Source organism: Oryctolagus cuniculus, chromosome 12 (assembly GCF_964237555.1).
Source record: "Oryctolagus cuniculus chromosome 12, mOryCun1.1, whole genome shotgun sequence".
NCBI classification, from domain to species: domain Eukaryota; kingdom Metazoa; phylum Chordata; class Mammalia; order Lagomorpha; family Leporidae; genus Oryctolagus; species Oryctolagus cuniculus.
The window spans coordinates 9,507,046-9,522,990 of record NC_091443.1 but is presented as its reverse complement, the minus strand read 5'-3'; the positions used below and the strand labels follow the sequence as shown (position 1 = coordinate 9,522,990).

The following is a 15,945-nucleotide window of genomic DNA, read 5'->3' as shown; positions in this document are numbered from 1 at the left end:
CTGAGAGTGAAGACAAAATAGGAGTGGGGGTGGAGCTACCAGAGGGGAGCGTGGCTGCTTAAGAGAGGTTGAGCCAGGCCGGGCAGCCTCACAGATCTCCAGAGAGAGAAAGCAGCACACGCCCACCTGCTGTTTCCCGGCACGCCTGGGCCGTCTCGCCCGTTTGATTAGGGAGCGAGCATTGGGACGGCCTGGACGCTCAGTCTATGCTGTTTAAAGACAGAAGTGGGGAAGGGCATAGATGTTAGTTGGGTTTCCCTAGGTTTGCGCAGTTATCACACTGAGTGGAACACTCATTCCCCCTGCCAGATCCCCGCCTCCTGCCGTAATCGGCAAGGTCCGCGTGCCACGCACTTGTAGCCGTTTATAAGCGGTTTACCCTTGGTGCTTGCGGCCATGCCCCTCGGCCGGTGCTGCGGCTCCTTGCCTCCCTCTCACAGGCCCAATAAGAGGAGGGTCACTTGCTGGACCGGGGTCCCGCGTCAGAGGACCCAGCCTCCAGGAGCCGCCACGGTGTCCTGCATGGCTGGACAGCAAGGCCTGGTCACAGGGAAGCAGGAACTGTTGGACTCAGGGGGAGAGACTGAGTGGCTGCCCAAGCGGGTGGAGCTGCACCATCCAGTGGTGATCTCTTGGGAGCTAGGATGGTTTAAGGACAGGAGAGAGAGCAAGGGCCAAGTTTGCCTGCTCATCCAGGGACCAATGAGAGGGAGTCTTTTAGGGACCTAGGTGTGACCTGAGCTGCTCCCCAGCACCTTGGGACCAACGGGGACCCTGACAGAAATCCAGATCATTTCAGCGCTAGGAGGCAGGTGAACTTGGAGATGAGCCCTGTCACACCGCACGCCAGCCTTGAGGTCACGGCCACTGTTCTCATGGGCAGGGAGGACCTGGCACTGGGGTCCTTGGTCAGGGGCTGGGTCGGTCAGCTAAAGGTGCAGGAACCAACAGTCCCAGCACCTCGGGGTGGGGGGGGAGGGTGCCAGCGGCACACCGTGTCACTGCCGACCTTAGGCGTAGGCACAGTCCCCTGCACTGCCACCTGCTGTTGGTGTGGCGAAGGACAGGAAGCAGGGAGTGGCAGCCAAACCAAGGAACTGCACGCAGAGCCGTTGCCAGGACACAGGCAGCACAGGGCCACTCACAGCCCTCTGAACAAAGCATGCCCGTGACCGCAGGCAGAGGGGAGTGGCCATCGCGAACAGCGGCTCAGCCTGACACAGCCGTGTCGCGTGCTGAGAGTCACTGAACCAGCCCCACCTGCTCCGAACCTCTGCAGTTGATTGCAAAGCTCGCTGGCTCTGTCTCCCTGCCCCCACCAGGGGGCGCCAGCCATCCAGAAGGCCCCTGGGGCAGCAGGGAGCTGGCCTCCCCCAACGCTCACCGTCTCTCTCCTCTCTCTGAGCAGGTGGGTGGCAGGCCCGTGGAGCTCCTGCTCGGCCACCTGTGAGAAGGGCATCCAGCATCGGGAGGTGACCTGCGTGTACCAGCTGCAAAATGGCACCCACGTCGCCACACGGCCCCTCTACTGCCCGGGCCCCCGGCCATCGCCAGTGCAGAGCTGCGAAGGCCAAGACTGTCTGTCCATCTGGGAGGCATCAGAGTGGTCACAGGTGGGTGCCTGGGTTGGCCACTGGGGCTGGACCGACCATGAGGGTTAATGGGCCTTGCCTTCGGGGACCCCGCACGTCCCAGTCACCCCAGGGTGTTTGTTACACACCCCCACATTATCACAGAACTCACCCACCTCCAGGTCAGCGCAGGGCTGTGTTCAAGTTCACGTGTTCTTGAATTCCAGCTGACATCACAGCATGGCTAACAACAGGTGGCTGGCGTGTGTTGGATGATGGATATGCCGATGCCAGGCGGCGGCACTGCCCTGCAGGCACGAACCGGCCTGCTGGTGCCCCCTGGGCAGAGTTGAACTGGCGTGTGGGCCAGGTGGGCAGTGGATTCCACTCTTTGCTTTACCTCCGCTGCAGGTTTTTGAAGCTGACACCGTAACTGTCGGTATTTCTGGGTTGCACTGTGACACTGGACACGTGGACACCGTGTGTAGGAAGCAGGTGGAGTGATGGGTTTATCCCCCACCTAACATTCACCATTTCTGTGATGCACAGCAGTCCTTGTAGGGTGCACGGTTAGAGGTGGGAGGGAGGAGTTTCGTGTGCTCGCTGGAGCCCCAAGTCTCACGCCGGGAGACGCTGTCGGAAGAGGCTGGCTCCGGGGACGTCACTGTGTCCTTGGTGGTGTCGTCCCTGGCAGCAGTGATTCTGATTGACTGGCTGGAACGCAAACCCAGTCCGTGGCAGCACAAAGGGCGCACTAGGAAGCTCAAATAGACGAACTCCGAGACACTCTTCAGTGTGCAAAATATTCTTAAAGTTCCCTTGCATTGCCAAGCAGAATGAATTATTTTAATAGAAAAGTACTCAGTGTATTGTTTTAAAGCTTTAGTTTTTATTTGAAAGGCAGGGTTGGAGAGGGAGAGACGGAGAGAGCTTCCATCTGCTGGTTCACTCCCCAAACAGCTTCAACAGCCCCAGCTGTAGCTTCCTCCAGGTCTCCCACATGGGTGCAGGGCCCAGACACTTGGGCCATCTCCCACTGCTGTCCCAGGCGCCTTCGCAGGGAGCTGGATTGGAAGTGGGGCAGCCGGGACTTGAACCGGCGCCCAGATGGGATGCTCATCTCAGGCAGCTTTGCCCACCTCGCCCCACACTGGCCGCCAGTCCGCTGTTGGGTGAAGGAACGTCTGCCCCGAGCACTGTAATGCTGAGCTTCATTTTCCAGCAGGCGTGGACAGCTGCCCGTTCGAAGGCCTGAATCGTTACCCTTTTTGATGTTTTAGGAAAAGGAGAATTTTTTAATGTTCGGGGTTTTTTTTCTTCCATTATGTGTCTAGGTTTCTCATTCAAGGGGTCATTGGTGGGGGCGGGAGATATTTGCTGGACCAGTGGAGGCCAAGTGTGCAGCCCCGCCTCTGCCCCTCCCAGGGCGGCCCATTGGCCCTGAGTGCCCAGGGCTGAAGATGACCATACTGGGGAAATGTGAGAGAATTGGAACAAGGTTTTTAAAAACCCCTGTCTCTGTGCATCCCCAGTGCTAACTCTGAACTCGCGTCCTCAGCGGTCTCATTGTGGCTCAGCCCAGGCATGGCACTCGTGCGCGTGGGGGCCGCGCGTCACTCACCCTGGCAGCCCCCTCCAGGCCCCTCCCACCCTGGGTCCCAGGAAGGAACTGACCCGCCACAGGGAGCGTTGTTTTCTTCTCATCCTTGGCACCCGCATGGAAACAGCCCCTGGAGCACCCGCGCCGAGGGCTCGCCACACGCCTTACTTCTGTCTGTCCCATCCATCCGGGTCTTTGTCACTCACACCTGGAGGCCAGCCGGCCTTAGGCCTCTGGTTCTGCAGCCTCCACTTGCCCCAGCTGCCCCGACTCCTGCTCTCCCGGCAGAACACCAGGCACTAAGTCCCACTCCCCTCGTCTGACCTGCTGGGGCCCAACTCCTTCCTATCCTCACTCCTGTGTCCCTCCCCACCCCGGCCACTCAGCTGGGGGTCCCGTGGACAGAAGACCCCAGACCCGGGGCTGGCGCAGCGGGGCCTCTGGGCGCTGAGAGACCGGGTGGTGTCTTGCAGTGCTCTTCCAGCTGTGGGAAAGGCCTACAGAAGCGGACAGTGACGTGCACCAACTCGCAAGGCAAGTGTGACGCGTCCACGCGGCCGAGAGCCGAGGAGGCCTGCGAGGACTACTCGGGCTGCTACGAGTGGAAGACAGGGGACTGGTCCAAGGTGAGGAGGGCGCGCTGGTGTTCCGGTTCCACCATGGTGCTGGGGGGGGCTCACGGCTCTCACGATGGGCCCCGGGCAACCTGGCAAACTCACTCCCCCAGTGCCGCGCCTGCACGCGTCCCTCCTCGTCTCCTGTGGTCGCAGCCAGTGCTCCTGTGGCCATGGCTGGTGCTGCCCACCGCCCCAAGAGCTCGCTGGGCGTAGCTCACTGCTTGGGGTACACCAGGAAGGACACCATATGCAGCCCAGAGGCTCACGAAGGTGCTGCGGGTCCAGTCTGTCCAGGTCAGCGGGCCAGCTGGGCCCCCCTGCTGCCATGGGCCCGGCCTGCCCGTGGAGCCTTGGGCAGGGCAGACTGTAGCGGGCTTCGGACAAACACTGATGCTGTTCATCCCCAGGCTGCTAGGCAAGGGCCTGGAGGGTGTGGGGGCAGATGGGGCGGGGTGGTCGGGGGAGAGAAAAAGGAGGGGCGTCCCAGAGCTGGAGCCGGCCTCCAGGGCAAGGAGGCCAGACTGTTCCCTGCCTCCCCGCCTCCCCGCTCCGTGGCCGTCCACCTGATACCTCTGGGTTTCATCTCCCTGGGGACAGAGGTGTGCGTAGGCCCATCGTTCTCCAGTGGGCGTTCAGAGACCTTCCCACAATCCGTGCAGCCCGTGTGTGTCTGCGCTGCCTGGAAGAGGCCCCTGCATGCGTCTCCTGTTCTGTGTTCACTCACAGGTTGCAAGCTGGTGGCCCACGAGCCACTGGGGCCCCCGGGTCGGCACAGTGTCTGAAACACTCCAGAGCCCATTTCAACGTGGGCACATTCCTCCTGCAGATTTGCACTTGGGCTTCACTGCAGGAATCTGGCGATGCGGCCCAGGCAGGGGCTTTAGCTGCTGTCTCCAGTCTATGGCGGGAAATGTGGCTTGGCCATCGGAAAGCAAATCTCACTGGATGTGACCTGTGCAGACTGACCCCTCCCCCGGCCCTGCAACCCAGGCCCAGTGCCAACCCCTGCCAACCTTCCCAGGGCGAGCGGGCGGATCTCCCGGGTCTGGTGGGCCGCGCTGTGCTTGGACGCAGCCTCTGGGTGGCAGTAGTGAGCCTGAGGCAGGCCAGAGGTGCCGCCTTCCCGTTGAGCCCCTGGTCACAGGTCCTAACCAAAGCAACCAGCGGGCCAGCTCTGCCCCAGAGCAAAGGCAGATCACACGGAAACGTGGGCATCTAAAGCTCAGCACGGGGCTGCTGGCCGGCGTCTCGCAGAGGCTGTCACAGCACAGCGTGCGTGAGAGCCCACAGGGACAGAGACACTGAGGGCCCGGGCCGCTCTCACTTCTGCGGCTGTGTCTCAGCCTCTGGACCCCTGGAACGGGCAACGTGGATGCTGCTCCTGCCTGCTGCTCTGTCGGGGACGCCGAGAGGGTTCAAGGTGCCCAGGACGGGGGACGCAGCCCGTGCAGGACGTAAGAGCGTCTCACAGCCCCAGATCCTCTGTCGCCAGGCACGGCCCCACGTCTAGCCCGCTCTGTCCTGACGTGAATGTGCTATCAGGAGGGCTCCCTGGCCTTGACGGGCGCTGAGAAATGCCGACTCGTATCCAGGCACATCCGGACCCATCTTAAGAAAGGTTGCCAGGCAAGAGACCGGGGGAGGGAAGGGCGTGACCTCTGATTAGGTTTGGGCTCTGCCCCATAAGCAAAGCGTCCCCCAGTGTCTGAGTCGGGATCGCTTAGAGAAGATGCAACTTCATGACACCCAAGTGGTCTGAGAATCGGGCGGATGCGGGGGACGTGGTGACAGAGGCCGTCGTGGGCACGCCCCGTGTCCAGGCATGACTGCACTGAAGCTGTGTTCAGCTGGGGAAGCGCAGGGTCCTAGCGGCCCCACCCCCTCCTGTGCCGCCACTGCCTCCTGTTGCTGCCGACGACCTGGGGCAGGAGGCAGAGGCCAAAAGCCGTCAGTGCCAGCCTGAGCCCTCTTTGTCTGTCTGGGGCTGGAGGGGTGCTTGGCACTCACTTCCTCTTTGTGGTGTGCCCCTGTCTCTCATGTCACCTGTCCTCTCTGGCCAGGGCTGTTGCCACAGTTGTGCAGACGAGGAGACAGGCTCAGAGTGGTTCAGTGACCTGTCCACTCTCCTCTGGCTGCAACCAAGCTGCTGGGCTCCGTGGCCAGGCCTCATGGTGCAAGGCGTAGGCGGTGCTGGGCTCCGTGGCCAGGCCTCATGGTGCAAGGCGGTGCTGGGCTCCGTGGCCAGGCCCCGTGGTGCTAGGTGTTACTGGGGTCTGCTCTGGTCGCTGTCTTCCCTGCTGCCCGCGGCAGTGGTGCCATTGTTGCACTCGGCTCTGTTGCATGTGTGAGCCCGTCACCAGGGTCGCGTTCCCACAGCCGGCTCCGCAGCTCGCGTCAGCAGGTGTGTGACAGGAGTGGGGGGGGGAGGCAGAGGGCAAGCCCTGTGGGAGCACCCACGAATCTGTGATTGGGTTTGTTGTTCTTGTTAAGGATTTATTTGCTTATTTGAAAGGCAGAGTTGGGGCTGGCGCTGTGGCGTAGCCGGTAAAGCCGCCGTGCTCTGTCCTCCAGCTCCTGGGCTGCTACCTCGTGGGCGGTACGGAAGTGGGATCACACAAAGCTGCTGCATGTCCTTGAGGTCCAGTCCCCGTAATCCACTCGTCTCACTGCCAAGTCGATTCCCTGGTGTGCATGTCCTGCAGTCTGCCCACTGCGTGCTCCTGGGGGACACTGGGGCACTTCTGAAAATGTCTAGTTATGTCACCTGCTAGAGAGGCACAGTGACAGTAGGACAAGGAGCTTGATCTTCCTCCTGTGAGTTCACTCCCTAAATGTGCCGCAGCCAGCGCTCGGCCAGGCTGACGTCAGGAACCCAGAAGGCCGTCCCCGTCTGCCACGTGCCTGCAGGGACACACACGTGGGCCATCATCTCCTGCCACCAGGATGCTTGGCAGGCAGCTGGATTGGATGTGAATCAGGCACTCCAGTGTGGCATTTGGGTGCCCCAGGCGGGTAAAGCCACCGCCTGCAGTGCCAGCATCCCATATGGGCGCCGGTTCTAGTCCCAGCTGCTCCACTTCCCATCCAGCTCTCTGCGATGGCCTGGGAAAGCTGTAGAAGATGGCCCAAGTCCTTGGATCCCTGCACCCACATGGGAGACCCTGAAGAAGCTCCTGGCTCCTGGCTCTGGATTGGTGCAGCTCTGGCCATTGCGGCCAACTGGAGAGTGAACCAGCAAATGGAAGACCTCTCTCTCTGTCTCTCCTTCTCTATGTGTAACTCTGACTTTCAAATAAATAAATAAATCTTAAAAAGGCAGAGCGATGGGGAGAGGGAGGGGGAGGGAGAGGGAGAGGGAGAGAGATTGTTTATCCATCCTCTGGTTCATGTCCCAAATGGCCATAATAGTCAGGGATGAGCCAGGCCAAAGCCAGGAGCCAGGAACTCTCTCCGAGTCTTCCACATGGGTGACAGAGGCCCAAGTTCTCGGACCATCTTCTGCTGCTTTCCCAGGTGCATTAGCAGGGAGCTGGATTGGAAGTGGAGCAGCCAGGACTCGAACTGTTGCCCTATATAGGATGCCAGTGTCCTAAGTGGAGGCCTAACAGGCTGTGGCAGCATGCTGGGCCCCATGGATGCGTTTTAGGGCCCAGTGGCCTGGTGGAAGCTCACAGGCTGAGCAGGTGCCTGAGCTGTTGGGATTGAGGGAGCTCGGGTGGGTGGAGTGCTGACATCTCCCACGTAGGCGGTCTCTGTAGCTCAGCCCAAGGTGCTATTTCCGGGCAGTCCAAGAATGAGCCCCAGGTGCCGACCCGGGGCTGGCACCCACCTTGCTGTGCAGGGGCCTGAGCCGGCTGCCTGTTGAGCAGGGCAGGTCCCCAGGGAAGGTGAAGCCCCCCTCCTCGTCCTGGCCAAGCCCCAGCCAGGGCCGTGAACGAGGACCACGCGCCACGCCGCTCTCCCTGCCCAGGGCACCGCTCCCGCCATTTGGGAAGTGGCCCACAGCTGCGTTCACTGCTAGGCTGTGGACTCTTTCCAGAAAACCGTGCAAATGGTCATCCCACCCACTGGACGCTGGGTCCACGTGTGCAGCCCGAGGCCGAGGCTCACATGAAATGAAGAGGAGGCAACTGTGTTTCCTTCCGGAACAGCCTGGCTGTGGGTCACAAGCCGCAGTGTTCAGATTCCAGACCAGAGGCATTGAGGGCTGCTGTTCCCAAGAGAAGCCATTGTCCTGGGCGGCCGCACTGGGGGACGTTCTGAAAGGACGCCCCCTGCTGTCCATTCAGTTGTGCTGCAAAGGTCAAAGTGCCCCCTGACCTCCTGGAGCCCCTGCAGGCCCCGTGGGAGGGGGCGGAGTCTGTCTTCCTTCTGCCCCTCATGTGGAGTCCCAAGGCCTTCGGAAGATCAAGGTACTCCTGCGCTGTGAGCCCTGGGAGGAAGCCAGGAGAACCTGACCGTGAACTCCCCAACATGCGGCTGCTGAGTGCTCCCCTATGTTCTGGGCAGACCAGCGTCACGGGGGTGCTCACAGAGCCCATCTAAGCTCCACACCACGCCGGGACTCTGCGCGTGCCTTGGTGGGGCCTGACCGCCCGGCCGGATCCCTCTCCTGCCATGGGCCTGCAGGTCGGCCAGCGTTCCCTGGGCTGTGCCCTTGCTGGAGGCACCAGAGTGGACAGGGAGCCGGCTGCGGCAGGGCACCCCAATCCCACCGTGCGGGTGTGCACTCAGCGCTGGGGGACCCAGACGTCCCCCAGGGGTGTGTGCGCTGCCGTTACCGGCATCAGTGACACTGGGCTGTGGATGTTCACTGCTGGACTGCAGCATTTCTGGACTGCAGCAGTTCCAAAGCCTTTTTTTTTTTTTTTTTTTTTTTTTTTTTTTTTTTTTTTTTTTTTGACAGGCAGAGTGGACAGTGAGAGAGAGAGACAGAGAGAAAGGTCTTCCTTTGCCGTTGGTTCACCCTCCAATGGCCGCCGCGGCCGGTGTGCTGCGGCCGGCGCACTGCGCTGATCCGATGGCAGGAGTCAGTACTTCTCCTGGTCTCCCATGGGGTGCAGGGCCCAAGCACTTGGACCATCCTCCACTGCACTCCCGGGCCACAGCAGAGAGCTGGCCTGGAAGAGGGGCAACTGGGAAAGAATCCGGCGCCCTGACTAGGACTAGAACCTGGTGTGCCGGCGCCGCTAGGTGGAGGATTAGCCTAGTGAGCCGCGGCACCGGCCCCAAAGCCTTTTCTTTACAATTGACTGATCTAGTTGAAAAGCAGAGTTGGAGAAAGAGATCTGCTGGTTCACTCCCCAAACAGCCACGACGGCCAGGGCTGGGCCAGGCCAAAGCCAGGAGATTAATGTGGGTCTCCCACGTGGGTGCAGGGGCACATGCACTTGGGCCAACTTCTGCTGGTTTCTCGGGCACATTAGCAGGGAGCTGGATTGGAAGTGGAGCAGCCAGGGCTTGAACCGGTACCCATATGAGATACAGGCCCTGCTGGCAGCGGCTTACCCGCCGTGCCACAACGCCAGCCCCTGCAAAGCCCTTCCACCCTGACTGACCGTTTCACTCATCTGTACCCATTCTACAGAAGAGGAAACCAAGGCCTCCCCTCAAGGTCACACGACTACAAACTCTGGGGCTGTGAGCCTCTCCCTGCCTCCGGTTCCTCTCCTGGCTTCCCTTCATGGGCACAGTGATGTCACAGGCCTGCGTCCCTGGTCTGAAACCAGAAGTGGAACTGTGGGTGCCTCAGCCCTGCTCCGCACAGTCACAGGCTGCTGGAAGCTCCATCCGGGGCGTGCACTGTGTCGCATGAGCGACGGCAGCCCGCCCTGCTCAGGGTTACGGAGAAGCGTCCGAGGCCAGGCCCTGCTCAGCTGAGAGATGGGCTGCTTGGAGTGGAGCAGCCCCTGGAAGTGGCCTGCACACGGGCTGGGTTTCAGGGCCAATGCCCTGGTCGCCTTGACCCCTTCTGCCCCCGCACCCACCCCGCGTCCTGCATCCTTTGTGGAACCAGCTGCCCCTGGTGGGCCGAGAGGTCAGAGGGCCGGCACAGGAGGTACCCATTGTCCCCATCCCTCCCGGGAATCCCGTCTCCCATGCAGGCCTGTGGAACGTGTGTGTCTCAGAACAGCGGTGCCAGCCCTGGCCCAGTGCCCACACGGGGTGCCGCTGTGGCTCAAGCAGGACACATGGCCACAGCATTTGCTGGGCTCCTGGGCCATTGCCCGAGAACAGACTCTCGTCTGTCTCCTTGAACTTGAGATGCAGTCTTCCCTGAGCTCCTGGAGCAGTGGCCCGGGCCAGCACAGGTGCTGCATGGCGCTGGGCAGTCGAGACCTGTTGGAGGGTGGACGTCAGCGGGTGACTCCGTGGCCGTGGTCCAAGTAAAGACCTGAAAGGAACTGAAAGGAAGGGGATGTAGGGTCGCCTTAGATCAGCACATACCAGGAACCCAACAGGTTCATGGACAAATGGAATTCAAAGGTGATTTTGGTGCAGAAAAAAAAATTGAAATACGTGCATATGAGGAGTCTGCTAAATGTTCATGGGAAATGAACGTTATAAAAACTATGCAGAGCTCTCAAAAATGTTTGGCACCAAACATTTTTGGAAAATTTTTGAAAAAAAAAAAAGGCATTTTCTTTTTAAGATTTTTTTATTTGAAAGCCGGAGCTACCAAGAGAAAGATCTTTCATCTGCTGGTTCACTCCTCAGATAGCCACAACGGCCACAGGGCTAGACCAGGCCAGAGCCAGGAGCTTCACCTGGGTCTCCTACGTGGGCACAGAGGCCCAGGCACTTGAGCCATTTTCCACTGCTTTCCCAGGCTCATTAGCAGGGAGCGGGATCGGAAGTGGAGCAGCCGGGACTTGAACCCATGCCCCTGTGGGATGCTGGTGTCACAGGCAGAAACTTCACTTGCTGCGCCACAACACAGGCCCCGTCAACCACCTTTTAATCCCGTTTCCATCCAGACTTCTTGAGACAGTGAGTCTCCTCCATGCCAAGCAGGCGTTAAAATTAGGTAGCAATGACTGCTCTCCGTCACTCTGCCCGCAAGCAGGGCATAAAAAGTCTTCCTCAGGATTGGTGGAGCGGTCCAACGCCTGTGTAAAACATGAACTTACTGGGGCAGGTGTTACGGGACGGTGAGTGGAGCCTCTGCTGGGGATGCCCACACCCCGTATCCGCATGCAGGTTCAAGTCCCGGCACCTCCACTTCCGATCCAGCTTCTACTGATGCATCCTGGGAGGCAGATAATGGCTCAAGAGCCTGGGCCCCGTCACCCAGGTGGGAGACCCGGATGGAGTTCTCAGCTCCAGGCTTCGGCCTGGCCTGTACCTGGCTGTCGCAGGCACTGGGGACGTGAACCAGCAGATAAGCGACCTCTGGTTCTGCCTTTCAAAGAGGTGAGAATATTTTGATAACATGTAGGCCGGCGCTGCGGCTCACTAGGCTAATCCTCCGCCTTGCGGTGCCAGCACACCGGGTTCTAGTCCCAGTCGGGGCGCCGGATTCTGTCCCGGTTGCCCCTCTTCCAGGCCAGCTCTCTGCTGTGGCCCGGGAGTGCAGTGGAGGATGGCCCAAGTGCTTGGGCCCTGCACCCCATGGGAGACCAGGAGAAGTACCTGGCTCCTGGCTTCGGATCAGCGCAGTGCGCCGGCCGTGGCGCACTGGCCATGGCAGCCATTGGAGAGTGAACCAACGGCAAAGGAAGACCTTTCTCTCTCTCTCACACTGTCCACTCTGCCTGTCCAAAAATAAATAAAAAAATAAAAAGAACATGTAACTTACTGTGGCTGTACATTGGAATTTGAATATAAGCTCAGAGCTGCTTGGAGTTGGAAGTGTTGCTGTTTTCTCTCTCTGGCACGTGATAGCGCTGACCACTGTGAAATTGCTACTTTGGCGGAGTGAGAACACTTGAACGCGAGCCCTGCAGGGCAGCCCCACGCGGGCGCCGTCTGCCTCGGCTCCAGCAGCTACACACTGAGGCACCAGGCCAGCAGGCCAGGGCGCGCGTGGTCACTGCCGCCCGACTCCCACCCTTCGAGATCGTGTGGACAGCCCTCCCTGGGCGTTCGGCACGAGCTGTGGCCTGGATTTGTGCTGTGCTGGCTGACCCTGTGCTCTGTCGACGTAGCTTTGTGCCGTGTCGGGGGTGACTGTTGCACAGGGGTGGCGGACGTGGTGTTGGAGCTACTTTGCGCCGTGTTGCCTATGTGGTTTTGCTCTGCATTGGGGTAGCTTAGGCCGTGTTGGGGCTGCCCTGGGCTGCGTGCGATGACTTTGTGTCTGTGGGGTGGCTCTGTGCTGCCTGGGGTGACGGTGCTCGTGTGGTGTGGCACTGCGCTGGGCCCCTCGACCTTCTCCACCGTGCGCCGTCTGCGTGGGCTCGCAGCCCTTGGCGTAAAGGTGGCTTCCTTTCCACGGTCTTTCTCACCCATCCTGCCTCGGGAGCATGAGGCAGTTTGGGGCCTCTTTGTTAATGTCAGGGGACCGCCACAGGGTCTCCAGTGAGCCCCGACTCGGGCCGGGCAGCTTGGCCCAACTCCCCCCGACAGTGCCCTGACTACAGATCACTCAGGACACCCCACACCCTGCACCCGCTATGATGGGGCTCGTCTTCCTTGACGAGGAGGCAGCTTGTCTTTTCTAGAAGGATTTCCGACTGCGGCTTTCATGTGCTCCTAGCCCGGTGCACGGGCCGTGTGGAAGCCTGAAGAGGGCTGTGTCGCCCCTGTGCCTCCAGAGCCGAGACAGCTCTGCGTCCTCCACAGGGCGCCGGGAGACCCCAGGCTGGCCCCCATCGCAGCCACCTGGAGGGCCGGAGAGCAGCCATGCCCGGCCCCCACCCCGCCACCCCACTCCAGTCTGATTTTACTGGCCTGGAACGTGAGGTTTTTAAAAGCTTGATGACAGGTAACTCTGTGCGGCCCCCACCCTACAGCCCAGGTGACCCCACAGAAGGAGGTCACAACAGCCCCTGCCCATGGTCAAGATCTCTCTTGGCGGGAACTCCTTCCTGTGACTTCACCCCTCGAGCGCCCACGGGCCCCCGCGGCTGATGGCTGAGCCTGGGAGGGACCTGGAGCTCTGCGGTGTCACACAGGAGAGTCAGGCAGCCCTCCACGGGTCTGCTGGGACACAGAGCCAGGCGGCCGGGGGCCACAGGGGGCTGCTGGTGGTCTTCCCAGCTCTTCTGGGTCCCCTAATGAGCAACATTACCTCTGAATTTTTTTAAGATTGACTTATTTATTTGAAAGCCTGAGTTACAGAGAGAGAGAACAAGATCTTCCATGTGCTGGTTCACTCCCCAGATGGCCGCAACGGCCAGGGCTAGGCCAGGAGCTTCATCCGGGTCTCCCACGTGGGTGCAGGGACCCAAACACCTGGGCCATCCTCCACTGCCCTCCCAGGTCATTAGCAGGGAGCTGGATCAGAAGTGGAGCAGCTGGGACTCGAACCAGTGCCCACGTGGGATCCCGGTATCTCTGATGGCAGCTTTACCCGCTGCACTACAGTGCCAGCCCCTGGGTGTGACTTTCTAGAGTGCAGAGGGAACGTGCTGCTGCTCACCACATAGGAAGCCACGATGCACCTGGCTCCCGGGGACCCTCTGGGCACAGACAGTGGCCGCTTGGGCAGAGAAGCCAACACCGCGGTCTCCTACAGCCTGCAAAAGGCCTGTCCTCCGGCCCAGGCCAAGGTCAGGGCAGCAGGACAGGCCTGCCCCCCTCCCACCTGCAGTGCCGCTGTGAGCCTCAGCTGCTGCACCCGAGGCCCCACCCACGTTGGGGTTTTTGCAGGGTGCCCTTGGAACACTGGATGTCAACTGGGCGCCGAGGGCACCCCGGGCACCCGCTGGAGGAAGCCCAGGCGGGGACCCAGGGCAGCAGAAGGACCAAGGTGCTCAGGGATAGGGTCAAGGTCGGCACCCAGCAGGCCCCTTGCTGGAGAGGCCGCTAAGGGAGTGTGAAGAGGACCAGGGCCACTCCTTGGGAACTTGGCACCGACTGAATACACGGCCCCGGTTGGAGCAGATTGCACCCCCTCGTGCCAGGACAGCAAGTACCGCAGGTGCCAGCAGCGAGGCCCCCAGGGTCTCCCTCGACACTGTCAGCCCCAGCTATTACTCCACGACCCTGGCATGCGGGAAACGTGGCCCTGTGTTTTCCTTACCTCACTCTAAGCCCCAACCTCCAATCTCGTGGGAAATTCAACTCCAGGCATTACTGGGCTCCTCGCCATGCCCAGGGCTGCCCCCCTGCGCAGCAGCTCAGGAATCTCGAGGCCCAGTTTTCTGCCTGGAACAGAAGCCAGAGCCGAAGGCAGCCAGGAGGAGTTTGTATTCCAGCAGTGGTCTTGGGCCTGGGCTCCAGCTGCTATCACAAAACACCACCCGCCCCCAGGCGGCTTCTACAAGATTCCAGCGTCTCACTGCAGGGCAGGGGTTCTGGACCAGGCCTGGCCGTCAGAGTCCAGCGTCTCACTGCCAGGCGGGGGTTCTGGACCAGGCCTGGCCGTCAGATTCCAGCGTCTCACTGCCGGGCAGGGGTTCTGGACAAGGCCCTGGCCGTCAGATTCCAGCGTCTCACTGCCGGGTGGGGGTTCTAGGCCAGGCCATCAGGGTCTGGGGAAGCTGCTCCTCCCAGCGTCTCTTCCCGTGGTGGGGAGGGGGCTCCAGTCTCTGGTTTGAAGGACACTTACCCCAGCCCATGACGTCACCTGGAGCTCCCTACCTCCCACAGAGCCTAGCCCCTACCACCACCCCGGGGTGGGTTAGGGATTCCACAGGTGCCTAAGAGGGCGGGGAGAACACAAAGCAGCCATTAACGTCTTGGGAAGGGCTCCGCCAAGTGGACAGTACTCACGTCCTGCATGGCTGCCATACCTGGGAAGGACACACAGGAGCCGGGCCCAGGGGCGGACCCCCCAGTGCAGCTCAGGCCCCCAGCTCAGCCTGTCCCTGTCGCCCGCAGTGCTCGTCCACCTGCGGGAAGGGCCTGCAGTCCCGCGTGGTGCAGTGCATGCACAAGGTCACCGGGCGCCATGGCAACGAGTGCACCGCCCTCTCCAAGCCGGCGGCCTACAGCCAGTGCCAGCAGGAGGTGTGCAACGACAAGATCAACGTGAACACCATCACCTCGCCTCGGCTCGGTGAGTGCCCGGCCGGCCGCCGCCCAGCGCGGTGTCCTCCGGCGAGAGCCCCTGCTGGGCTGGGTTCTGCAAGCCAGAGAGTCCTCTTCGTGGGCCTTGTCATGCAAGGGCCTTCCAGAAGCTCCGAGAAGGTACAACCCAGAGCGAAGTTCATTTCTGGCCTGGAAACATTTTGAAATCCGTGCACAGTTTTGTCACCATACGTGTTTTCCGTGCACAGTTTTGTCACCATAGGTATTTTCCACAAACTTTTTGAAGACTCCCCCCTCATATGCAGTTTTCAAAAACTTGGCTCCAACAGAAGCTTATCTTTTAATTGTTTTTCCATGAACTTGGGGAATTACACTCACGAGGCCAGCGTTGTAGAAGGGGTTTGGGAGGAGATGGACTCCCCCTGTCGTGAGGGAGACTGGCTGTGGTCTCACAGGGACCTGAGCCCCCACGAGCCCCTGACAACCAGAGCTGTCCCTCTGCCATGGTAGGGAGCCCGTGAGGGGGGAGGGGGCTTACTAAAGACCGGGCGTCATGTGTTAGGCCCTGCTGCCGTCCACTGCGGCCCCTCCTCACGGTGGACAGCTGGCAGCTTTGGGTGCGGCTTCACGCTCCGTGCAGGGGACACAGCCCTTTAGCCAGCCACGCCATGGGCCACTGGCGGACAAGCAGAGTGGGACACTTGGCACTGATCTGAGGAGTCCCTGCAGCCGAGCTGCCGCTTTTCAAAGAGAAATCCCTCAGAGTGATTTTGCTACCCCAAGGCCCTCTCCCTAAACCCTGGCCCTCCACCCAAGGGGAAGGAGGGTCCGGCAGCTGCTTTTGGGGGTGCAGATGACCTGTGACCTTCACATGCCTGAGTCTGCCTGGCGTCCTCCAGAGACCCTCCCACCCCCCCGTCCTCATGACCAGGACCCTGCAGGAGACCTGGGCCACTTGTTTCTGCTTTGGCCTTTTGTGGGTCCTTCCGTGTCCACTGTTCATCTCCTGTTTTATAAATGC

At 60.8% G+C, this 15,945-nt stretch overlaps 1 protein-coding gene across 1 annotated transcript in view; it reads left to right on the top strand.

The window, feature by feature from the left end:
- ADAMTS17 (ADAM metallopeptidase with thrombospondin type 1 motif 17) overlaps window positions 1-15,945 on the top strand; it is a 268,667-nt gene that overhangs the window by 250,226 nt on the left and 2,496 nt on the right. Inside the window, exons 20-22 of the mRNA XM_051822951.2 lie at window positions 1,409-1,613; window positions 3,645-3,797; window positions 14,775-14,952. Coding sequence (XP_051678911.2) covers window positions 1,409-1,613; window positions 3,645-3,797; window positions 14,775-14,952 — 536 coding nt within the window. The remainder of the gene's footprint in view (window positions 1-1,408; window positions 1,614-3,644; window positions 3,798-14,774; window positions 14,953-15,945) is intronic.